The sequence below is a fragment of the Sycon ciliatum genome, chromosome 1 (genome assembly GCF_964019385.1).
Source record: "Sycon ciliatum chromosome 1, ocSycCili1.1, whole genome shotgun sequence".
Classification (NCBI taxonomy): Eukaryota; Metazoa; Porifera; class Calcarea; order Leucosolenida; family Sycettidae; genus Sycon; species Sycon ciliatum.
The window spans coordinates 78,739,256-78,765,699 of record NC_088643.1 but is presented as its reverse complement, the minus strand read 5'-3'; the positions used below and the strand labels follow the sequence as shown (position 1 = coordinate 78,765,699).

Sequence of the window (26,444 nt, the reverse complement as noted above, 5' to 3'; positions counted from 1 at the left end):
CTCAGATAGTGGGCAACATTATCGTGTTCAAACTACCGTATTTTCCGGGGTATAAGCCGCACTTTTTTTCGCTAAAAATCGGACCAAAATCGCACATGCGGCTTATACACCGAATATGCTTGCGCGAATGAATGCTTAGCATACATCAGTATGCATGCTGACGTCATGTGACATGTCATTCGACTCAGCTTCGCGCCTGTGTTGCTGATCAACATCAGTGGCAGCGAGACTGAAGATAGTGCAGATGACATGGAGTGATCTGTAGTCAACACAGCAATACACCAACATCTCTGCAGCAACCTGTGGTGCACTAACACTTCATAATCTGATCTAACATGGTATTTAGCTCCATAACCATAATAAATTTGTAGAAAGGCCATTTGTCAATGAGTGTGAAAAATCTTGGTTTGTGGGTGCGGCTTATACTCCGAATACCAACTTTTAGTCAATATTTTGCCTCAAAAAGGGGGGGGGGGGGGGGGGTGCGGCTTATACCCCGGAAAATGCGGTACTCGACTCGATATCTAGTTTTACGAATTTTACTACTTTTATAGATGGTGGCATGTGTCGTTGTCACAAGAAACTGCTGTCGTTTGCTTGTGCTTACCTTTTGGAAATCTCAGCGAATCCACAATATAAAGTCTCGTTTTAACTAAGGAAAGGAATAAGTAATCTTATTCTTGCTGCTTTTGTATTAGCCAAACATCTACTTTTCTACTTTTCTTTAGCAATAGGAATGAACCGGACATTCTAGCTTGACAGACTAGTGCTGGTGACCTGTCTGTCATGAGCTGCAGCGTCTGGAGATTGGACCTGTAGCATTCTCCAATCCCTCCCTTCTCCGTAGCATTTTTGCAATCATATCCATGATTAGGATTCCTCCTTCTAATTCTGTCCATGAGTACAGGGCAGTATTTTCCAGCCAACTTTTTTATTATTTTTATTTTTTTAACTGTTTGACTCATTATTTTCGCAATACACGAATTTGCTAGTAGCATCTGTGCTTATTTTAGTTTATATTGTTACTAGTCACAGTCAATGGCATGCAACACGGATGCGGCTTTGAAATCAGAATCGTCTCAAGACCAAACGCGTATCACAGAATCAGCACTGAGTTGGTGCATTTTTTGTTGATATTATAATACTTGAAACCAGGGAAATCATTTGGTTTCAAGCAGGGAGTCGTAAAATACTTTTTTATATTTTACGACTGCGTGAGTGTTTTACTGTAGTAAAAATGCACATGCCGCAAAGCATGGTAAACGAGCAACAGTGTGGTAGCTCCGGTACAAACTTGACACAGAACAACTCGAGGAAAGAGGAGAAAGAGAGAGATCCCGCAGTGTTGAAATAAGGACTTGAAAATACCAGTGTGCCCGGGAAAAGACAATATAGGCTAGACATCTGCCAGTCAGCCAGCCATGCGTGTACAAGACTACAGGTGACTACTAGTAAAGGGGATTCGTGTCTATAGTAAAAATGTGCAGCAACGGCAAATACTATTATTGCACAATCAACTTTATTTGAAGCATTTTCTAGCGTTCATGCTTTTTCATCTGCAGTTTTCTCTACGAAATGTCCTCGATAGGCATCATCCACTTGCCTCTGGAGAGCCCGGCGTTTAAAAGTATACAATACAAAACACTGCAGTATTCCTTCACAACGCTCAGTGAATCAAGGATGGTAGGTGTTCCATTCCTTCACAACGCTCAGTGAATCAAGGATGGTAGGTGTTCCATTCCTTCACAACGCTCAGTGAATCAAGGATGGTAGGTGTTCCAGCAGAATCCCTATCATCGTGTCAGCGGTAGTGCTGTGCTGTGGTTGCCTGCATCATACTCAAAGGAGTAATACTGCATACTCTACGTGCACAGTGTCGGCAGAAGGAAGGCACATCACAACAGCCGTTGCCACCCAGGCCATGATTGATCACCAGCAACCAGCACTGCTTGGAGTCGTCGATAGCATCGCTCACTTCTTCTTCTTCTTCTTTCCTTTACCCTTGCCTTTGCCTTTCTTCTTCTTGCCACTACCCTTGCCCTTCTTCTTCTTTTTCGTGCTGAATGGTCCAAGCTTGAGTCGCACCAAAAGACCCCGCCACCATGCTTGGATCTACAGGAATACATGAACGGATAACAAGAGAATGCATGCAAATGGAAATATGGAAGTACGGTGCTGCTCCATGGCAACCATTGACCTCATGCGCAATTTAGCCCTGCACGCAATGTAGCCATTGCGGCACTGAAACAACAGTGGGCCCTACGCTGGAGAAAAGCCCTGGCTTCATGATTCTATTCAATCAGATTTCACTGAACTCATGTGCACGTGTCAGGACAAAGATGGCATGTAGCAAATTACAACGTCGCATGGCCACTGCAAGGCTCATTCTATACAGATGACCTGCATGACTGACTGGTCTACACATGGCACACTGTTTCATTGGGAAACACTAATGAATACGGCTGGTTTCCAATACCGGCAATAGTCATACAAACTGCCCCCCCCCCCCCCCCCCCCCCACACCACACACACACACACACCACCACACACACACCACACACCACCACACACCACCACACACACACCACACACCACCACACACAGAGATGCATGCATGTATGCACACCCTATTACAACAGTCGAGAAATGCACACGCACAAATGCCCGTGCCAAAACATTACCTTCGTGACGCTGGCAATTTCTAGCAGCTCTCTGGCATGCTTTCGAGCGAGCTTCTCCTTCTCCTCTCGATCCTCGTCTACCACCTTCTCATACTCTTTATACTGGAAAGAAATTATGAACAGATGCACACCGATCAAGAGCCATATGGAGAGAGGTCATGTAACGTTACTTCATCTGTACACGCATCTTGAAGCCATGTAGTTACTAAGCCTCACTCCTGGCCCAGGGCTGAGGCTAATCATTCACTGAAGTACGTCAGATCAATAGCCTGGTGAACATGATGCTGCACTGTGACATACTAGAGCTAGGAGAGGTGGGCAGAACTTACCGTCTCGGTCATAGCCTGGAGCTTCTGTAAATCTGATTCCTTTTGGGCCTTCAAGTCAAAGGTAGAAATCAGGCAAGAGCACAGCAAACACTAGCATCAGTACTGAATAGAATAGCATGCTCTTCGAATACAGTGTACACTGTACTGTACTGCATAGCTCTAACAAGGACACCGTGACTATTTTGTATGATTGTGTAAAGTACAACACACTGCATTATAATTTCTCCACACGTGCCCATCCATAGCACCTGTTGGAAAGCTACTTTTAAAACTCTCTGAAACAATAAGCGGTATTCCAAGTTGTCCCTAATATCAGGATGAATATGGGAAAACAGCACCGAATTGCTCAGAGGCCATTATCTAACCACTCAGCACGTGCATGTAATGCTAAGTACACGGCTGGATGGTGATGTCAACAACACTATTATTATGTTACTATGTCACAGCAGTGCATTTCACCTCGACACGGACACTGTGACATATAATATTAATACTTTGGTCCAGTTTCAGTGTTGGCTGCCTGCACATAACCTGTGTGATGATAGGAGCTTTGCCTGGTGATCTCCCGCCAGTGTCTCAGGTGACACCGATATGAAAGACAAGGTGCATAGCCGGCGTGACAATTAAATAGGCGGGGGTAGGGTATTAGGCAGCTGTGTAAGGGAATGCGACATCCAAATCCAAATGCTACCACTATCAACCTCCAAACAGTGTTAACTGCTAGGTTAGTTAGGGAGGGAGTGTGAGGTGTGGTGCGCACCATCCTTGCTATAAGTACCAGAATCACATGTGCAAGTCTTTGCACCAATTCTGTACACTCCAACGTGCATGTAGAGAAGACCGTCCCTCTACAGAGGTAGTCTCATCCGTGTGTCCTTGCAGTACTATCATGTTTGTACTGGTCTGTTGGCAATTGTTCGTACTGCCCTAAAACCGTAACCATGGTAACAGTGCTACAGTATGAGGCCCTGCTTTTCACATCAGAACTGTTGAAGAACTTCCGCAGAGGGCAGTAGCAGTGTTGTTGCACACATTCAAGTAAGCAATGGCTGCTGATAATCCGCTGGTTCAAATCCCGTCTGATCAGTTCCTAACAACGGCGAAGGTGGCGGTACGCAAGTCGTCCTCGCAGGGAGATTGGCTGAGTGCCTGCGATGCGCTGTACGCGTTCCAGGACCTGGGCATGTGCGTCACATTCGGCCAGGTGGTGGAGATCATGGTGACGGCCATGAAGTGCCAGGCGCGCTACACCTGCTGCACTGACACTGACAAGATGCCGGAGAAGCTGTGCCTGCTGTACGGCGAGTTCTGCTGGTACGCTGCGCAGTTCCTTCACGCGTTCTGGCAGTGCCGCACGCAGCCCGGCAGGCCCGACAAGCCACGCATCCTGCAGACCGTGATCAAGCCGCTGCAGGACTCGCAACAGGCGGTGTTCCTGGGCGGCGCGTGTAACCCCACCGACTGGCGCGAGCGCATCGCAATACCATTCATGGAGAAGCACAACATCACCTACCACAATCCTCAGGTGAGTAGTGGGTTTGTAATTAGAGAAACGGATCTGTCAATGTGCAAGTTACTGAGTAGGACACACTTTTAAATTCTGTTGCACTTCGAAGTATACTAGTAGCTGTTTGACAACTTCAGCATAGATAGTTGCGTGTGCCCTGGCAGCTAGAACATTTCCCTTGTGTACATGTACTGTTCACATCGTCTAGTAGTGTCTATGCAGTACATGCACTAGGAGTGAGTTTGCCTGATGATCGGGTGAGCGTGAAGCACGAGTCGCAATAAGGCCCCGTTTTACCTCATTTGTAGTATTGTCTACGTACGCGTGCTGTCACTCACAGGTAAGAGAGTGGTATGAAGGCGTCATTGATCTGGAGAGCAAGGCCAAGCGGCAGGCTAAGATATCACTGGTATTGGTGGACGAGGAGACGCGCTGTGTGTCGTCGCTCATCGATGCCGCTTATCTGTGTGCGGTCGGCGTCGGCATTGCTCCCGTGATGCGCATGACATACAAGCGCCACCCGAGTCGAGCGGACTGTGCCGTGCAGCTGGGTGAAGACGAGGCGTTGGAGCTGAACTACGCACGCGCACTGCTGGTGGACTATGCCGAGTCCAATGGTGTCCGTGTCTACAGCAGCCTGGAGGGCGCGCTGGACACCATCCGCGAGACATTGACCAGTAGCGAGGGTGTCGCAGCGCAACATCTACCATCCTGGGAAGAGAGCGGCATGCGACTCGGCTCTACGATCAACGCAGCAAACCAAGCGTTCATGAGCGGTGCTGAGCCAACAGGTGACGACGGACAGTGCTACAGGATGTCCGGAAAAAGAGCACGCCAATCCATCATGCGCCTACACGGCATCAGCAGCAGTGACATTGACGTCACCATTCCGATGATAACGCTCAACTACAGCGAGTACATGTCGTTTGCAGCACTCATGTTCCTGAAAGCAAAGGAGCACGCAGCACCGGGGTGGAAAGCTATGCTGCCCGCCTTTCAGGAGCCAAATCCGTCTAGCTGCAGTACCTTGCTATCGTCTGCCAAACACACAGTTGTCAGCTCGGCACGCAGGTGGATGAGGGACCGTTTCCCCAGCCCAATGCCATTGATCGATGACGTCGACAATCCAGGGCAGATGGTCTTCCTCGGAGGAAGCTGCGGAAACACGGCCTGGCGCCAGCGCATCGCTATTCCACACCTGCAACGGGCCGGTGTAGCATTCTACAACCCACAAACAGTGAGTTACCCCTGTTGTCATTTCCAGAATGCACACTGAAAACATTCACGGTTCGCGTGGGATTCAGCTAGACTGAGTTTTTCCACATCCGTAGGAACGTCATCACCCTTTTAAGGATCCTTTCGCTTCCAAGCAGGAGTTGAACCGCGTACCCTCTGTTCTCAATCATGGTCTTAGGCCATCCCAATACGCCTGCTTATGTCGGATATAGTAGACGGGGCATGTTCTTGTAGAAGCCGATGTGAGGACTAGGCTCGCATTAAAACCAGATATTTTGGATGCACGCCAGCACAAACAAAAGCAAGCCACAAAAGCGAGCTATATCCCTTTATGGCCAGGTGGTATGCTGTTTTGGCTGTCGTTTCAGGCACCTGGCACTTGGGAGTTCGGAAACATTCCGGAGCAGATAAATTACATGAAGACATTCGGAGTTCTGCTGTTTGTGATCACGTCCGAGACACGGAGCACTGCCTCGCTTGTCGATGCCTCGTTCAACATTGGACTAATGCAACAGAGTATCATCACATACATTCAGGTACAGTACTTGCACGTACAGTGTACTTGTAGATTGTGCTGATCGGGTATCACATATACTCCAGTGTTTTGCTTTTAAAAGAACAGATTTCTGCCATTGCCCAAACACAAAAACACACCTTTTCCTAGCTGCAAAGACCTTCCCATCCACAAGTAGTATGACTAGCACGGCAAAATCAAATCAATTACCATTATCCTGCCGAGACTGAACAGCGAAAAATCCTGTTAAGTTTCACTGTGACCTAAGCCCAACTATGTTCTTTGCTGTTTCCACTGGGCAGGATGTTTCAGAGGATGGTAATGTTGCCGGAGAGGCGCTATCAAGGACAGCGGTACAAGACTACAATCGAGGACGTGCATATCTGCGCAATGTATGCAGGGAGCGGAACATCCCCATGTACGTCAGCATCGAGAAAGCTTTACAAAGCTGCGTGAATCTCATCTGCAAGGGCTATCCGCTGCGCGACGGCCTAACTGAATCAGCGGTGGTACCGTCTCCACAGGTAGCAGCCCAGAGTACTGAAAAGTAATCACATCACCAACCAGCCGCGTCTGAATAACCTGAACAGACTTGTGACCATAGTGGAACATAGACAGTACGCCGCGCAATCTGTAAATGGAACACTACACAGCGGGGCCATGGGCGGACTAGCTGATCACATGGTAGCGTCATCAAGTGCATTAGAAGCCGGTAATGAGCTCTTGTGCCATCGCCCTTACATCATGATTGACGGGCAGAGAACGGATGCGGCGAGGTTCGAAGTGTGTTGTGTTCTTGTTATGCGATCAATGTGCATGCTGGGGAAGTGAACAGCTACAGAATATTTCGAACAAATAATTCATCGTCACTTGTTGGAAGTCTAACTGGCACATCCGAGTAGGGTGGGACAGAATGATAATGAATAACTGTAGCAAATGACTGATTTGGTCCATCCCACATTAGGAAACGGATCATGTATACCTGATTTATCCATTGCTTTATATCATCACATGTGCTTCCCAGCTATGTCGATTGGAAGTTTCCATTTGTTCTTTCGTTATCATGTCTGCACCCACTGTAGGCCCAGTTCACAGCCTAGCAGTGTTGTGCTGAGACTGTCAGAGCCGGTATGTTTCGTAGTATTGTCATTCGAGTGATGATAGGGACATGTGTTGTCAATTACCGCTCATCGGCTGTAGATGCCGTGTAGTATGACAAACAAAGGGAGCTAAGATTCTGACACGAAATCATAGAAGGTACCCGGGATACTAACAAAGTAGGCAGTGCTGCAGTGTCTACTCCCACAGGCTATGCCGGGCCTTGCTAGCAAAAGAGCATGCATCCGCAGGTGATGGTTGTGAGGTACAGTGTAAGTTATACTTCCAGAATAAACACAAGCTAATGCCAAATGCCGCTGTCGGATGATCGCTGAAATGTGTGAAACTTGAAGTTACAGCTGCACAGCCTTTCGCCTCTGTTGTTGTATGTGTACGCGTATGTGTACTCCCAGAATGCGTACTCTTAGTCTTACGGGACAGTGACGTGTACAAGTAGCATAAAGGCAGTGGCACCACTCCCTTCTTGTGTTGTGCTTGAGTGCGGCGAGCCGCTTGGCACAGAACTCTGGCCAGCTACTCAAGCAGGGCTATTCATCACGGATATCCCCTACCACTTTACACCTCTCCACTGCAGGCCAGAGTCGCCACTGGTCCGGTCAGTCTTGCCCTGCATGCACTGCATGTATATGTACTGCATATGTATGCATAACTGCATGTGTATGTATTGCTGCACCCACGGGCATGCATAGACTAGACCAGCTTAGCACCATCAATCATACCTGCAGCGCATCCAATCGCTCTTGCAGCTCCATGGTGTCTTCGTCATACTTGTTGCTCCAGTGTATCAGCTTTGCAGATAGTTCCTGGCATGCCGTGTAATATGCAGTGCACAGTATACCATGTGAAGTTCATCCATCACTGAGTGTGTATAAGAGTATGTTATATAGAATGAAGTATCTTGTATACGACATACTTTTCTCCATGCATCAAGAGATACAAAATACGATTTCTAGGACCATGAGCAGTATCCTGTAGCAGTCCGCATTCGACCAGTTGGATAATACAACAATAGAGTGTGCCCTGGCTATAATGGGTACAGAGTTTTATGTCCCCTGGAGGTACATGTATGTCATACTGAAGTGTCAATGTAAGCAAACACAGCCGCGTGACTAGAGTGCTGAAGCGGACACTCCCTCACGGCTAGACAGTGGGCCGCAAGGCCCGGGAAAGTGGCTAAAACATGAAGATTGCGTGCGTGCTGGAGATCGGGGAGTTGGGGTGGGAGTAATTGCCTCCCGGGTTTCAGCGAAACGGTCCGTACGCTTTCTAGCACTCACCTCGTACAACTTTCCCAAGAGTACCATGGTTTCTTCATGATCTTCGCTGTTGCGTTTGATGTCTGCCGCCAACTTCTACAATGCAAAGAGTTTAAAATATATAATAATTTCGGGTGGGGAAGTGTTGAGCCACATGATTGTATGGACTACACTGAACTCAGATTACCTGTCACAGAGGCTGGTGTTCAGGGAGGCGGGGATTCAATAGAAACGGAACTCTGGAACTAGAATTAAGGATGGATTAGATTGGATTAATTATAGTGGTGGCTATAACAGACATTCGCCTAATAACTGAATAAGATACTATAGTGCCCAAATGGCATTGGCTTGACTACACTGTATGGAGTAAGATATGCATGCCAGTACTATGCAGTCGGAAACTTGCATATTAATTTTACAATCCTTTTAAAAGAATCATGGCCAAAGGTTTGAGAGTTGCGACCAGGCGCAGCGCCCCTTGCCACCCCCCCCCCCCCCCCCCCCCAATCTGCCATTGCTTTCTACCTGCATGTTCATGAAGGATAACTGCTGATCTTGCTTGCATGCATTGGTCTAATACTGATGACTGTGGTGTCATGTATTTAGAGTCTAGTGCACGGTATTGCTTTGTGGTACAAGTATTACATTGTTCATGATATTCGTTACAACAGTGTATGCTCTGCGTAGATAAGTAGATTGGGTTGCAAGGATAGCATGTTAAAAGTAATTGATTGGAACATCTGGGCCGCTCAATTACGTTAAGAGCACACTCTCATCATTGTTAACAACATTGTTGATCATACGGGTCAGATCCTAGTGTTTACCTAGTCATGTAATTTCTCGTGCTGCTGTGTTCAGCTGGTTGGACTACTCTAATAGTAATACCTTAATTACTAGCCTTCGATAGCACGTGCGAGTGCGGGCTTTTGCTGCGCAACTGGTATACCCCACAGTGTATTTAGAATAGTCTTCAATAATAATCTAGTGCAGTGAGTTTCACTACTTCCTAGAACTAATACAAGAAACACCAGGTCCTGAGATTGTGCGGTGTGCGTGCGTGTACGTGCCGTAGAAGAGTCTGATGGTCTTTCCCCTTCAGCTCTTGGTGCCGAAACCCGGGATAGGCAGAACGTACTGCTGTGGGTTTTCCTGGAGAGAGGTCCGGTGAGGAGTATGGCGGCGAGGATTGAAGGGTTCTTGCGCCCCTACAGAGGGAAGGGCGACAGCTGGGAGGTGTTTTGGGCCAAGTTCGCGTTCTTGGCCACAAACCAGAAGTGGGACTCAGACGACAAGAAGATGGCGCAGCTTCCGCTCTACTTGGACGGCGATGCGTTTATGGTTTACAACGCCATGGACGACGCGGACCAAAAGAAACCGGACGAAGTAGAGAAAAGAATGAAAGAAGCGTTTTGCCTCACGAAGTCGCAGGCATACAAGCTGTTTGTTGCGCGCCGCTTGCAGCTGGATGAATCCCCAGATGGGTACATTGCCGACCTTAGGAGGCTAGCAGCGGTGGTAGGTCTTGGAAGGGGCGCGGATGCAGACAGCGTGCTCGTAGAGCAAATCCTGAACGGCTTACCTTCATCCATGGCGCAGCAAGTGCGCCTTGCCCTGGTTGGAAAAGGCGACGACGTATCGTTGTGCCTGCAGTTGGTTCGAGCATTGCAGCAAACTGGAACTGAGGATGATGTTGTTTCAGCTGCAAGTGGCGCGAGTGGCCCCGGGCCGGCAGGCTCTGGTACGCGGAATGTGCTTTGCTTCCGTTGCAATAAGCTTGGTCACGTGCGGCGAAACTGCCCGGAGGCGAAGTCTGGCTACGATCGCGGTGCTTGGAGGAGCTCAGCGGCGGGGGGTTCAAGTGGCGTGCGGCCTGGCCTCACTTGTTTCTTCTGCGACAAGCCTGGCCACTTGAAAGCAGACTGCGAAGAACGGAGGGCCTGGGAGGCCCAGAGGTCAAGCAAAGTCACCGGTCAGCCATCACCATCGGCAGCCTGCACGTCTTCCCCGCAGGAATGTTCCGTGGAACGAGGTGAGCCTGCGGAGGAGCGCTGCCTGTACATGGGGCATGGGAGCGAGAAGTCAGGCCAGCTGGTAAAAATCTTCGTTGGTGTAAGTGCAGCGTCTGGTGACAACGTCGGCAAGGAATCGTCCATTGTGAGCGCACGTGCACGCGGACAAGCGGTTGTAGACACGGGCTCGACGAGGACGTTGATCAGCCGTGCATTCGCGGACCGCAGCAGCCTCACGTACGACGGCCCAGACACTCTCGAGACCAACCTTGTGGCTCTGGACGGCAATCGAATCGAAGTTCTGGGGCATCTAGAGGTCCTTCTAGAGCGAAACGACGGGCCTGTCAACCTTCCCAGAGTCAAGGTACGAGCGCTTGTGGTTGAAAGCCTAAGCACTGTCCGTGCTGACGTGCTGATTGGAGCGGATGTCGCTTCGCGGAGCGGTGGGTTGCAACTGAAGTATAGTAGTGATGGACAGCTTTGCGGAGTTGTGTTTGGAGCCGCAGCCAGCGACACTGTTGCAGCCACTGCCGATCGGCTGTCCCCGAAGGGGCAGAATGATGATGGTCGATCTGGCCATCCGTCGCGTCGGGTGAAAGTCAGCACCACTGACGAGGGCAAGGTTATGCTCAGTATTGCGGACGGCGACGTGACCTGGAGCCCTGCTGAGAAGCAATGGGAGCTGACCTGGAAGTGGCTCGATGGTGAACCTCCTGCAATGCCGCTCGGCCCGGGTATCGGAGAGTACAGCAGGACGAACCTGACTCCGGAGCAAGAGCGCCTGTTTGTTAGTGAGGTGCAATCCTGGATAGACAACGGCTGGCTGATCAAGCACGACCCGAAGCTACATGGCGAGCCAGCATGTGTGCTGCCGCTCATCGGTGTTCCGCAAGAACACAAGACGACGCCGGTGAGGCCGTGCCTGGATTACCGTCACTTGAATAAAAAGCTCCACTCTGACCCTGGTTTTGACCCACCAGTCTGCGGTGACACGCTACGTCGATGGCGTCAGGCAGGAGAGGATTATGCTCTGCTCGACATTAGGAAGGCATACCTCCAGATCCGGGTTAGCCCGGCGCTGTACCGCTACCAAGTCGTGCTTTGGAAGGGAGAAGCTCACGTCATGACGAGAATGGGATTCGGGTTGGCGGTAGCGCCCAAGTTTATGGATGCCGTTGTGAAGTACGTCACCCAGCCGTATCCTGGAGTAGATAACTACTATGACGACCTGCTGGTCCCTAGTGCCCTGGTGCCGAAGGTGTCTGGTGCACTGAATGAGTTCGGCCTACCAACCAAGCCCGCAGAGCAACTGGCAGAGGCTCGGGTCCTTGGCCTCCAGCTGACCAAGTCTTCCAGTGGTGACACGTCCTGGTCGCGAAAGGAGCCAGCTGCCATGACCTTGGAGCGTCCGGCAACTAGGAGGAGAATCTTCCAATGGTGTGGACGACTGACAAGCCACTACCCGGTATGCTCATGGCTGCGACCTGCCTGCAGTTTCTTGAAGAGAGCAGCTTCGGCGGACGATGCGTCCTGGGATGATCCAGTCCCACCGGCTATCCAGGTCTGCTGCGAGGAGCTTGAGAAGCGGCTAGCCGAAGTCGACCCAGCAAAGGGAACGTGGAGCATCTCTGCTGGCGACAGCAACACATGGACGGTGTGGTGTGATGCGTCCGGCCTGGGCCTTGGTGCTGCCCTGGAGGTTGACGGCAAGGTGGTGGAGGATACCACGCAGCTACGACCACACCAGGACAAGAGGCACATCAATATTGCCGAATTGGAGGCGGCCATCCTGGGTCTCAATCTGGCTGCGAAGTGGAATGTGAAGCGGATTACGCTGAAGATTGATTCCAAGACCGTCTTCGGGTGGCTGAAGCAAGTGATCAACGATGTCCGACGAGTGAAGACCACTGGCTTGCATGACCTGTTGGTGCAGAGGCGCCTACACATTGTCAGCGATATGATTGACACGATTGGAGCAGCAGTGGATGTTGTATGGGTGTCGTCTGACTCCAACATTGCAGATGCCCTGACCCGAGTTCCAAGCGTCTGGCTTACTCGATCCGTGGGTAGCATTCCCGACGTCACCGCCGGCGCTGTGTGCGAAACGACAGTTGTTGGCCCAATTTCGTTTGACGCCGTGGCGGCAGCCCAGCTGGAAGACGAAGTGGTGCAGCGTGTCGCCAGCCAGGTGGCTACCCGATCGGCGGTTCGCGATGCTGGTTACAGGAGCGTGGCAAGTCAGCTCGTCGTCGAGGATGGCGTCCTGCTCCGAAGCGTTAAGCTGCCTGTTGAGGGTGAAATCCTCGTTCCTGTCATCGCTAAATCCGCGGAAGAGTCTGTTATTAGCGCTGCCCACACCAACTCCGGCCATGCCTCATGGCAGAATATGTACGAGATGTTGCGTGAACGCTGCTACCTACCACGCATGGCCGAGAAATGCCAGCAACATGTCCGCAGCTGCCAGCGTTGCAAGGCTGCGAACGCCGCAGGAGGACAAGCGGCGCCAGCGACACGACCAGATATGCCCGGGAGACCGTGGGGCTGTGTTCAGATCGACACCTTGGAGCTTGGGGCGAGCAAGAGCGGGGAAATCCACTGCGTCTTGGTCTGCGTTGATGCCCTGACGAAGTACGCCGAAGTTGTCCCGTTGCGTCGGCACGATGGTGCGAGCGTGGCCGATGCCATTGTCGAGTTGTGCTGTAGATGGGGAACGCCAGATGTGATCCGGATGGACAATGGCCGGGAGTTCCGCAACTACATTGTCAAGGCCCTTCTGCGTGTGTTTGGTGTTGAGGTCAAGACCGGAGCTGTCAGGCACCCACAGACGCAAGGCATGGCTGAGCGTTTTAATCGCACACTGCTCGGCCTCATAAGGAAGGTCCTGGAAGAATCAACGGATTGGCTCGCCGAGCTCCCGGTGCTGATACATTACTACAACAGCCGCATCCACAGCGCCATCGGCATTTCACCAATGTAAGCAATGATCGGGTGGCAGCCTCGAGCATTGGTGAGCGCCCGCATCAACCTATCCGATCCCAGAGAGTGGCAGGACGAGCATGCAGCGAGGTGTGCGAGAGTTCGCGACCTGCTTGATGCGGAGATGTCCGAGAAAGACCACTGTGAATCCGAGCATGAGTGCCCGTTCGCGCCTGATGATAGCGTCCTCCTCCAGCAGCCAAAGAGGCGCCAGAAGTGTACTCCTCCATACCAATGTGGCTGGCGTATCAAGAAGGTCTTGTCAGGATCGACAGTAGTCATCTGGCGGAGGTTCAAGGGTGTTTTGCAGGAGAAGGTCATCAACATCGACCTGCTGAAGCGTGACGTGCCAGCTGCACCTTCCTCGGACCCAGCAGATGAGCCTCGCCATGATAGAGAGGAGGAATCGGCTGGAGAAGAGAGTGATGACAGCGGGCCATACGTAGTGTTCTCGCCGAGTAGCGATACTCCAGACGAGCGAGTGTTGCGAGACAGGTCTGCCATTCGACCGCCTGCCCGCTTTCGCACGCAGTAATTGCATGGTCGGTAGTGAGTTTCTACATGCCACCAGGCGGAGGTGATGAAGGATAACTGCTGATCTTGCTTGCATGCATTGGTCTAATACTGATGACTGTGGTGTCATGTATTTAGAGTCTAGTGCACGGTATTGCTTTGTGGTACAAGTATTACATTGTTCATGATATTCGTTACAACAGTGTATGCTCTGCGCAGATAAGTAGATTGGGTTGCAAGGATAGCATGTTAGAAGTAATTGATTGGAACATCTGGGCCGCTCAATTACGTTAAGAGCACACTCTCATCATTGTTAACAACATTGTTGATCATACGGGTCAGATCCTAGTGTTTACCTAGTCATGTAATTTCTCGTGCTGCTGTGTTCAGCTGGTTGGACTACTCTAATAGTAATACCTTAATTACTAGCCTTCGATAGCACGTGCGAGTGCGGGCTTTTGCTGCGCAACTGGTATACCCCACAGTGTATTTAGAATAGTCTTCAATAATAATCTAGTGCAGTGAGTTTCACTACTTCCTAGAACTAATACAAGAAACACCAGGTCCTGAGATTGTGCGGTGTGCGTGCGTGTACGTGCCGTAGAAGAGTCTGATGGTCTTTCCCCTTCATTCATAATGGTTTCACAACAGACAATGCCCTTCACTTTTATTCACTTGTTCTACGAATATGCCCCCCCCCCCCCCCCTCCACTGGCTTGCTCACTTCGAGTACATCTATGAATGAATTCCACACCACATGCACTAAGTTCCTGGGGCATCCTGCAAGATGACTGTAGTCGGTTGACTCCCACAATACTCTTTTCCAAAAGGTCACACAGGAACCAGTCAACACGAACTGTGTATGAGCACTGCGTCCGCACCATATCCCCAGTGACCGAGAAAACGCTATGCTGGGGTCTCTGCTGAAGACAGGTTATCCAGCAGTTTGAAGAAGCCGCTAACCTTCAGTTCACTCCTCAGCCTCTTCTCCTCGACATACTGCTTGTCCTCTGCTGTGGTCACGGTTTCCTATCCGAGCATAAAGCAGACACAGGGGGAAACCAAAGCCTTTTTTTAAATTTTAACTTTGGCGCATGGTTTGGTATGTGGCTAGGAGTATCTCCATTAGTACATCACCAACATTCCTAGATTCTGGATTTCAGACTACGATGGGGACAACTGCATTTTTAAACCTGTTTGGCACTAAAAATAATTCCTCAAAACAGCCACAAATCTGTTGTGTGACTGGTCAAGAGATCTACATGGGTGAGTTTGTCGATTCCTATGACTCCAGACCTGTTGCACAGTGGTGGTAACATAGATTTATGAATCCCACGCGAGTAAGTGACGGAAGTCTTGCTACTGAAAAAGCAAACAAGTTGAACTGAATGGGAAATTGAATGTCAGACTTCCATTGTTGCCAGAGCAGACCTTACCGACACGGTTTCTGCAATGTACTTCTCGTCTGCCGCGAGTCGTGCCTTCTTCTCCTGAATCTGGTCCTTGAGGATAGCGATTTTACCATTCACAGCCTACACCATACAGATTGTATAGAACATGACAATTGGCACACTTCCAAGTACACTGGATGATTAAGCTTTGCATGGCAGGTGTGAAATTGCTGGGATGAACTCAAACAGCAGTGTAGCCGTGTTGGACACAGACAGCATAAGGTGTAACAATGTGCGCTGGGTTGCAATAGGATTGAGGAGGAACGCTGCAAACTTGTAATCATAACACTACACGGTGCACATTGTCTCAAAGTGTTCATGCAAGAAGTCCACATGTTACGCAATAAGAGTAAGGTTTCTATCTACTTCAAGTACAATACATGTAGTGACAATGATAGTGTGCTCAACATGCAGTATCAAGTGATTTACCCCTAGCTCGAGGTCAGCTTTCAGCTGCAGGGTTGCCTCGTCCTTTTGAAGTCTTTCCAGGTAGTCCTTGCTCACCGCCTCACTGCGTAGGTCACATGATGCAGAGAGAAAGCCGTGAAAGGTATCGGTTCCATAAAACTCTACTTCAAGCTGGAGGAGGGGGGGGGGGGGGAGGGGGAGAGGGCTCGACTACAAAAAATGAGAGAGAATCTCCCTTACAGCATAAGGCAGTAGGAAGAATTGCGGTTATGCCAGTACAGTTGTTTTTTTTAAGTCTCACATACCTGTCCACTACGGGTACATATCCGTCAGACAAAGTGTACCTGCTATACTGTATGCATGTCGAGTACAGGGTGCCGAAACACATTAGTGAAAGTTGTCAGTTGACATCCGTGACAGTGGAACGCACATAGTGCATTATCTGGTTAGATGTACACTAGTGCTGTGGGGTCATTTCCATAGCGGCACGCCGGGATTTCCCCTCCATGAAAGTGTGTGTTTTACAAGTACCTCGGATACTGAGTACTATTCCCCAGCCATGTCCTGATTGCCATGTCCTGATTGCCATGTCCTGATTGCCATGTCCCGATTGCCATGTCCCGATTGCCATGTCCCGATTGCCATGTCCCGATTGCCATGTCCCGATTGCCATGTCCCGATTGCCATGTCCCGATTGCCATGTCCCGATTGCCATGTCCCGATTGCCATGCCCCGATTGCCATGTCCCGATTGCCATGTCCCGATTGCCATGTCCCGATTGCCATGTCCCGATTGCCATGTCCCGATTGCCATGTCCCGATTGCCATGTCCTGATTGCCATGTCCTGATTGCCATGTCCTGATTGCCATGTCCTGATTGCCATGTCCTGATTGCCATGTCCTGATTGCCATGTCCTGATTGCCATGTCCTGATTGCCATGTCCTGATTGCCATGTCCTGATTGCCATGTCCTGATTGCCATGTCCTGATTGCCATGTCCTGATTGCCATGTCCTGATTGCCATGTCCTGATTGCCATGTCCTGATTGCCATGTCCTGATTGCCATGTCCTGATTGCCATGTCCTGATTGCCATGTCCTGATTGCCATGTCCTGATTGCCATGTCCTGATTGCCATGTCCTGCTTGCCATGTCCTGCTTGCCATGTCCTGATTGCCATGGCTGGGGAATGTGTGTGTCAGGAGGGGGAGGGGGGGGGTGTCACAAGGGCTCCATTCTGATCCCAATAGACCACAAAACTGCAGCGCTCGGCTCACTTTTCGACAAGAAATTCTTCACTCTCTCGCTGCTTCACGGCCGAGTCCACTTTCTTCATCAAACATGGGTATTCGCCACTCGTCTGAAGCTCAGACTGCAGTGCAAGAAACAGCTGTCGCATGTCTTCCCTGGACAAAGAACACGCCACAACAGTAAGCCAGGACGGAGGGTGTCAGTGCAGATGTGTGATAGGGGGGGGGGGGGGGGGGGGATTGGTCAGTATCTTACACATGAGAAGACAGCATGGGCAAGTTAAATCACCCAGCAGTTCCAAGAGGATTAGAACTGTTCCACACTCAAAGCACACATACAATTAATAACAGTTGCGTATCAGCATCAGACAGCTGGCAAAGCTGCCTCATCAATCACATGTCACAACGAATCAAAGAAGTGGACAGCGGAAATGTTGCAGCGGCGTCTGTGACTTGCAGACACCTCGCTCCATAGCTTGTGAAGTGATTTCAGTATCTACCTTCCTATTCTAAGGACATAAGCATAATTATGCAAATCATAGTTTTCAGTTTTCACACACCAGGTACAGGTATGTCAAAACTAATAGCTAAACTACCCTTCAGATTCTGCGGGGCCCTGGTATCCACATAATCCTAATTGCAGCAATCAACACACCCAGCAATGTGTGCCATCAGCTTAGCCATACTCTTACCTGTGAGAGTGCAGCTTGACAAGATTGTCCTTGGTCGTTTGGTCGTTGAGCTCTTCCACTTTACTTCCAGACACTACAGGAAGGGAAAGACCACAACAGCCTTGCCATACTCAGCCAAGTAGAAGTCTAGTCTGTAAAGTCTGTAAATGTTTGAGATAAACCTGCCCGAACTTGAGATAAACCTGCCCGAACTTGAGATAAACCTGCCCGAACTTGAGATACACCTGCCCGAACTTGAGATAAACCTGCCCGAACTATCCAGATTGGATTGATTACGTAGACCCTATGACTAGCACCTTACATGTACCGGCATTGAATGGATGGGGGGGGGGGGGGGGTTCTACAGGACACATGACATCCAAAAATTATTTCAGGAGGCATTCATGCACCGGTATGTGTGCGCAGTGGCACCCGTCCTCAAGTGGCACTGCACACACTGTTTCTAGTGGAGACTGGGCATTACTGTATATCATACATGTATAGTAATGCAGTACTCTGAGTTGCCGCCAAGAACAGGACAATGCTGAACCACTGGCCATGTAAGGGTTTCAAACTACCACACATGCACATACACACACACACACACATACACACGCACACACACACACACACACACACACACACACACACACACACCACCATTGGACCATTGGACGCCCATCGCCGGAGGCGATGATAGCGATGCTACAGCAGAAGCCATAGCAACTTGTGCTGGGATTGCACCATTCGACAGCTTGCAAGGCTGAAGAATTGACACACACACACACACACACACACACACACACACACACACACACGGCGTCTAGGAATCCACATACTTCCTGAGATTCCCTGAAGGTTCTTCGCCAGCGTGCGAAGTTCATCGATGAAAGAGTCCTGGTTTTCCGGCAGTTCTGCTGTTCGGGAATCTCGTAGTTCCATGACCTGTAAAGTGCAGAAAGAACAAAGCATCCGCATTGGGGAGCAGTGTTTGATTCACAGCACAGTGAATGCTTGATGCTGAGTCACTCTTTCCCGGGGCATGCCGGGTGCATACAGTGTAAATGTAGAACAGTGAAATGATTTTTTATCTAAAATCTGACACCTCCAACGTAATACGCGACCGACTACATCCAGTCGATAACTGGGCAGTGGACGGATCTTTCTAGTGTTGTGATGCTGCATACATGTACATGTGCTGTAGTCAGGGCAAGTCGCGGCAACCCAAGAGAGCTCGATACACCTCGGTGTGGAGATACGAGCGTTACACGTATCGAGAGAGGAAACCAAAACTTGCTGTGACCCAGAGTTTCATGCATACTAGTACGTGACTATTAAACAGCACTGTAGCACTGCAACAGCACCGTGCTGTCTGTTCATCGCTAATAGATCGAACTCGGAGCCAAAATGGTAACATGGAAAAATGTGGACACAAATTATGCCATCGAGTCCACCAACTAAACCAAGTATTGTGGTAAATTGTGCAGGTCTGACTGTTCAAAATCTGGTTTAATTGGCGGGCTCGATCGTACAACTTGTGCCCACATTTTTCCATGTTACAAGTTTCCTTGGCTCACCATCTAAGTTCTTAAAACTCTGAGTCACTTCACGGTTGAGTTTCCCTTTTCTATTCATGTACATGTGCAGCACATGATTGTATTCAACAACGCACACCCTGTACATGCAGTGGTGTCCTCAGGCCGGTTCTTATTGCTTTTGACAGATGGTGGGAATGTTATTAGATAGGCTCCCATAAACCGGGCGATTGGCCAGCCCTGTGGACACGAGAAATCCTGGGTTAGCTGGGGCAAACTTTCGTCATTCCTCCAAGCCTGGTCCCACGGTCTGGATTCATGGCCGGACTACTGGCCAAGACCTAGTACCTATAACCTGATTCATGGCTTGGATTAAACATGCCATGGACTGATTGCACCAATGACAGTGTACATGTATAGCTAAGCAGTGTTGCAGGTTTGCCCCCCCCCCCCCCCCCCCCCAGATCAAAGCAAATCATTCAGGGCAAAGCCCACCACACAAACTGTTTGCAGCTTACACGCTGAAACTGCTCCTCCAGACTGTCCTGTCCACGGATGATGCTGTCAATGCCAGATGTCTGCACATACAGGTATGGTTTTACGCATGTGGAATGCAACTCACAAGTGCACACCACATACATACATACATACATACATGCATACACACACATACACACACACACACGCTCACGCGCACATACACACACCGCGACAGAGTAGCACACACTATTCTCACAAGAAGTAGGGGCGGGTTCAAGTCCCAATCTTCTGTGCAGTATGGTGTACTTTGAAATACTGCATTTTACTTCTACATCCATGTGTATAGGTGTCAATTGCAGTCATTACTACTGCCCGCAAATGCACTACTTTAATACACATTGTTTCAGAATTATTTAAAGAGAAAAGGACCTATAAGTTACTAGTTATGACAGACAGTCCACCAAGGTAACCAAGGTAACGAGATCATAGTAATATACAGTCAGATAGTGCAACAAGGCACAAAACTGACAAGGATATTGAGACATTCGACCATTCGACGTTTGAGGTCGTCGAATGTCTCAATAATCGTAACTAACTGTTACTTATAGGTCCTTTTCTCTTTACATATTACTATTGGCTCAACATCCGAGTTTTTGTTTCAGCATTGTTTCAGCATTGTTGGTTTCAGCATTGTTGGTTTCAGCATTGTTGGTTTCAGCATTGTTGGTTTCAGCATTGTTGGTTTCAGCATTGTTGGTTTCAGCATTGTTGGTTTCAGCATTGTTGGTTTCAGCATTGTTGGTTTCAGCATTGTTGGTTTCAGCATTGTTGGTTTCAGCATTGTTGGTTTCAGCATTGTTGGTTTCAGCATTGTTGGTTTCAGCATTGTTGGTTTCAGCATTGTTGGTTTCAGCATTGTTTCAGCATTGTTTCAGCATTGTTTCAGCATTGTTGGTTTCAGCATTGTTGGTTTCAGCATTGTTGGTTTCAGCATTGTTGGTTTGTTGGTTTATGCAAACAATTAAAAATACCCCACACAAGTACTCTACAAGTGTTGTGGAGCAAGTGAAATCCAACCAGTAGAGGGGAAGGTGAGGGGCACTGTACATATTGGGCCGTGCTGCAGTGCTGCAGTGAACACGGCTCTACAGCTACATGTACACGAGGTTGGATTTCATTTCCTACTACTGTACATGTATAGGACAAGAAGTTGATCCAGTAAATAAGCTTGCTCATTGGCAATGGTAACTTTACTCAGGGGCGTGCTCGGCTCCCCTTCCGGGGGGGGGGGGGGGGGGGGGGGGTGCACCACTTCCAGACAACAGCAATTTTCAAAAGGTTGTACCGGTGACATCATCAGATATTTGTACATGTGACATCATTATTAATGTTACAAAGATTGTATGTCATCAACAATGAACACAGTACAGTATCATATCAATTTTTTAAAAATAAAGGATGAAAACTTTACAAATGTTTAAAAACCAATCCGTCGATGGCACTGTGCCAGGCAGGCCGATTCAAACACACATTGCACGGATATAGCTAAGAACAATCGTCACACTAGTTGACGTATCTGGACAGGATTCGGCGAGGAGAGTGTCGAAAGAACAGCCCCTACTGCACTACAACTTACCAGTACAATGTACATGTACAATACACAGGTGCAGGATGTGCTCCCGCGAGGTTGGGTTTTCTGCAATACATTGGTGACTTTTCAAAACCCCGTTCGAAATTTTTTGGGGGGTGCACTTGCCCCCTGTGCCCCTCGCCAAGCACGCCCCTGTATACTTGTCTGTAGTTGTCTACTGACTACCGTATCCTTACACAAGTGGAGCACTCCCATGAGCAAAGAGTTCCCAACACCGCCGGGGAGCTTGATCATTCAGCAGAGCTCTGCTGAATGAGAGAGGGGACATTTTTTCAACTGAGTTTTATGCTCGATGACAGCTTTTACCAAGAGTACATACCCTCCCCCAGAGTGTGCAACGCCTGATCCAGCTCTGCATAGGGTCTTGGTCGAGCGTAATCGGATCTTTGCGTCATAATACCGTACACATCTGAGGGGAACCCGGGGAGTCAAAAACAACGGTGCCCTGCCTCGAGACCGGCCTTGCACTGGTGTGGAGTGTACGCATGACATCAGAAGATCCGATTATGCTCGACCAAGACCCTATGCAGAGCTGGATCAGGCGTTGCACACTCTGGGGGATTATGTACTCTTGCTTTTACCTGTACTTAGCGAGCATAAGGCGCAAGCATCAGGTGAGTCGTATCCGCGTAAAGCTGGACGACTCTGTAACCATGGGTGTAGTTTTCTTCATCTGTTTGACATCTTCATCAACTACTTGTATGTGTGCCGTTATGAGAGTACGATTGTGCAGTGGAACTTGTATGGTCATGTGTCGGTAGTTATTTTCCACTAAGTTTTGGCCATGCACTAATACTGTAATAGTGTAATACTAATGGGGTCACCGTCTAATGCAGTCATCCACACTTCTTGATAGGGAAGGATGCAACTATTCCTTAATCTTTGCTCACCTTTGGAGCACTTTTCTGCAGTAGTGCGCCACTCTGCCCTAGCTTGCCTTGACCGTGAGGCATCAAGTAACCAATAATTGCTAGCTTGTCTATGCAATCCTCTAGAACAGGCTGCAGGTGAGCCACTTCAAGTGCCGACAGTCTCGGACCGTTAGCGTCCAGCGGAGCGGGCGCAGTGCCGACAGCGGCCGTTGCCATCTTCACTGCAAGCGTGCGGACACACACAGATAGACCCGGCCTCTGCCTGATCTCTATGCCCTGGCCAGTTGACCTATCTTGCGACCGCTCTTCGCGTGACTAGCTCGCCTGCTGGTTTTCAGAAACAAATCCAATCGTATGCACAAGATACAAGCTCTTCAGGTTTCTTAGCTCACATCCTGTCCCTAGCTTCGATAGGGTTTGTTCTGCGGTAGGACAGGACAGAAAGGCATCGGATGTTTCATGTAATGCTAAGGACGACACTGCACTGGAAGAGAAGATAGATACTGAATGGATTTTAGAAAAATACCTACTAAACTTTCAAAGCTCGATCTGTCGATGTCAGCAAACCACTCGATCGTATGATCGTTTTTGAATGATTATGTGAGAGCAAGACTGCCATGACCATCGCGGCTGAGTGTGTATGTGGACCCAGCGGCAACTATCAAGCTCAGTCAGTGGTTGTCAGGTTACATGTAGCGCAGTTCAGTTTCCATGGTCACTGCAGCCAAGAGCCTGAATTATTTTGCTGCTGAACTGAAGACTACATTATTAATACTAGTGAAGCTGAAGGAAGTGAACTGAACTTCTGAAGTGAAGAGGAGTGACCTGACGTGCAGCAGAGTAGATCTACTGAGTCTGTGCTATGCCCGGCTATGGCAGTTGCACCAAACAGACAGTGCCAGATAATACTTTCATAGTATACATAGATTCATACAGTCATGATATTTCATAATTATTATGCATAGAGAGGGCAAACATGTACTACTACTACTAGTACTACATGTACTACTACTGAAGTACTACTACTAGGGAGTCGTCAACCATGCATGATTACTACATTGTATTAATTTTTTCTTCAGACTTTTCCCGTTTTTGTCTTTCCCTCAAACTAGTACTCACTAGTCAAGATTACTATTACCATGATTACTGTATTACTATTAAAAATTATCACTCCCTTTAATAGTATTGACTCACATAGATTTTTGCCATACCTAAGCAGGCAGGCAGGCATAGAGGGATGGTCTAAGACCATGATTGAGAAACAGAGGGTACCAGGTTCAAGTCCTGCTTGGAAGCGGAAGGATTTTTTCCAGCCGTGCTGCGACCCACAATTAATTGGGAACTCGTGGCCTGGCACGAGGAAAACATGGATGCAGTGAATGGGATTTTCGGTCTTTGACCACTTGCTGGTGAGCTGATCTACTCACCTCCCACCGGAGCTGCATCTGCGCCTTGATCCTTGAAGGGTGGTGGCGTTCCTACGGATGCGGAAAACCCGGCTTCCAGCCGAGTCTCACGCGAACCGTGAAATTAATTTAAGCAGTCAAATATTCCTGCATATTTCACTCCTTAGGGCTATATTGACCGCTTATATTTGACTCCTTTTTAGCGATTGAACACATGCTTTGGTCAGTCGTGATAAATCTAATACATGTATTGACTTCGTACTTGGTCAGTATAGGAAATAAAAGACCTCGGCTTCGCCTCGGTCTTTTACTCGGCTTTTATTTCCTATTAGTATCATTGACCTCGTACTCAGTCAACATTAGATACGTATTATTTTTGACGACTCCCTGGTATGGTGGGAGACTGGGAGTGGTGCATACTACGTACATGCACCAGTACTCAGCAGTAGGGCCAGCAGTAGGGTATGCTGTGGCAGAAAGGCCTTGGCCTGGCCTTGCTCAGCTCAGTGTGGTGTTACCTTGGTTACTGGTGTGGACCAATACTGTGGTCAATCCTTCATCAGCCTTGCAAGCTGTTGAAAGGTGCAATCCCAGCACAAGTTAGTTGCCAATGGCTTCCGCTGTATGATCGTCTACGCTCGGCTTTAGATGCCTATCGTCAGTTTCATGGTCTCTGACGATAGATATCTAAACTAAAGCCGAGTACAGGTTGAACTATTACTTGTAACGAGTACTGAACGAATGAACCAGTGACTGACTGCAAGTCAGGGTCCTGACAGATCTTCCTAACTCGATCAACAACAAGGTCAAGAGACAAGACTCGGATCTTGAATTATTCTCGAGTCAAACTTCGCTTCTTGATCACCGATCTCCGTACCTTGTTTCTGCAACGGCTCAGCGTGGGCGGATTATGCTAAAATTAATGTCAATGGCATAAAAAATCATAATATCTACCGGATTTTCGAAAAATGTCCGCTATAGGACCTTTTTTCAGTGTTTTGGAAGAATCTTGCCCCGTAATGCAGGTCCTGAGGAAAGCTACCAACTTACAAAGACATACTGGTACATGTACAAGATTGTAGGTCAGCTCGACGCTTGATGGCATCATCAGGAACAGCAGAAGACATACATGATTGTACATGTACCAGTGCCCACACGTTCAGCAGTATGATCCTTCTTCAGTATTATTTTATAGGAAAGAAAAAGGACCAAGGAACTACATGTACAACGTACAAGATAGTTACGCTAACACCACCAGTTACAATGCACTTGACAATCAACTCATGCGATAACATTGCACGACACTGACCGATGGTTCTGACGTTCTACAACTAGCTGCCAATCAGAAGGTTCTTATTAGTGATAGTAATAACATACTTGTAGGAGGGGAAGGTGCGCGCAGCCAAGACAAACCTGAGCTGAAATTCTCAGCTGTGAAGAACATTGGTGGATGTACACGTATGTTGGCCTGGGCGGATAATGCTATTTAATCCGTGGGGTAATGCTAATGGCAATGCCAGTAAAACAGTATCATAATGCTACTTATAGTGTTACGAAACCGCAACTGCTCGTTCTTCTGTCTGTGTATGCCGCTCTTTGCCTTCGGCAAATTGAGCCCTCTTCGGATGGTGGATGAACCGCACATGGTAATGCTGCTTACAATGCTGCTGTTCATCCATAATGCCAGCAATACACCAGCAGCAGCAGCAAGCAGCAAGCAGCAAGCAGGTAAAACACGGCTTGGTTTGTACAGCCTTATGCACGTTGTGCAGTTTTTCATACATGGCACAGAAAATGCTGAGAAAGTCTGAGTCATAATGCTAGTTTTTATGCGGCTATTGCTGCGCAGTACAGCAGTGCCAGTCCTGAGGAAAGCTTCTACTATTATCAGCTCAACGCTTGATTATAATTATCGTCAGTAACAACAGAAGACATGCTAGCGCCCACGCGTTCAGCAGTATGATCATTATTGTGTTCCTGCCAGCTGGTGACTACATGTAGTGTTTCTTCAAAAGCGGCTGGATGCTGGACTTCTCCATATCCTTTTTCAATTTTGCCTCAACGCTCGCTTTCGACATGCAGCTCTTCCTCGTCTGCAAAATCGTTGACACACATAATCATTGCAGTGACAGCTTTCCCAGCGACGTAGAGGCACTTGTTCTGAGGTTCCTTCAGCCGTGTTGACGCTGGCTTTGGTTTGGGCGGATCCACCACCCCTGACCCTTGTAGTCCTCTTGGTACTTAGTGATTTGCTGCTTTTAGTTTTTTTGATCGTATTCTGGCTATTGCAGCTTGTTTTGCCCTGGGGAGCTGAATACCTTTGTCCTCGATACCGGATTCACTTTCAGAATCAGGAGACATGATCCATCGTCTGCTTGAGACTCAATGGTTGTGTGTGTAACCTCCCAGCTTATAAACTCTTGCTAGTACTACCTACTAGTGCAATGTTGTTATCGTGATGAGTTGACATGGATATTCAGGACTCAGGAGTTATCTCCTCCTACTCCGTCCCCCAAAATACACCCTACCTGTTATACCCGTAGATCCACCCAGTCACCTGGTCACCTGGTCACTGGGTTACTG

At 48.7% G+C, this 26,444-nt stretch overlaps 2 protein-coding genes across 3 annotated transcripts; one reads left to right on the top strand and one right to left on the bottom strand.

Annotated features, from left to right (window-relative positions):
• Positions 1-1,315: 1,315 nt before the first annotated feature.
• On the bottom strand, positions 1,316-23,046 carry LOC135805661 (dynein regulatory complex protein 9-like). The gene is made up of 13 exons (XM_065319736.1): positions 22,474-23,046; positions 19,971-20,030; positions 18,757-18,862; positions 17,939-18,011; positions 17,274-17,402; positions 16,021-16,102; positions 15,577-15,672; positions 15,104-15,169; positions 8,664-8,738; positions 8,106-8,189; positions 3,011-3,058; positions 2,682-2,783; positions 1,316-2,112 (listed from the first exon to the last, which is right to left on the bottom strand). Exons 1-13 carry the CDS (start codon positions 22,669-22,671, stop codon positions 1,972-1,974), a joined length of 1,260 nt encoding a protein of 419 aa, XP_065175808.1. The 5' UTR covers positions 22,672-23,046; the 3' UTR covers positions 1,316-1,971.
• Positions 3,820-7,450, top strand: LOC135805660 (uncharacterized). 2 transcript variants are annotated; one of them, XM_065319734.1, is made up of 4 exons: positions 3,824-4,535; positions 4,858-5,754; positions 6,122-6,289; positions 6,570-7,450. In XM_065319734.1, exons 1-4 carry the CDS (start codon positions 4,056-4,058, stop codon positions 6,816-6,818), a joined length of 1,794 nt encoding a protein of 597 aa, XP_065175806.1. In that variant the 5' UTR covers positions 3,824-4,055; the 3' UTR covers positions 6,819-7,450. The 2 variants fall into 2 exon arrangements, with proteins under 2 accessions (XP_065175807.1, XP_065175806.1); XM_065319735.1 differs by lacking the exon at positions 6,122-6,289 and having other exon boundaries at positions 3,820-4,535.
• Positions 23,047-26,444: the final 3,398 nt, after the last annotated feature.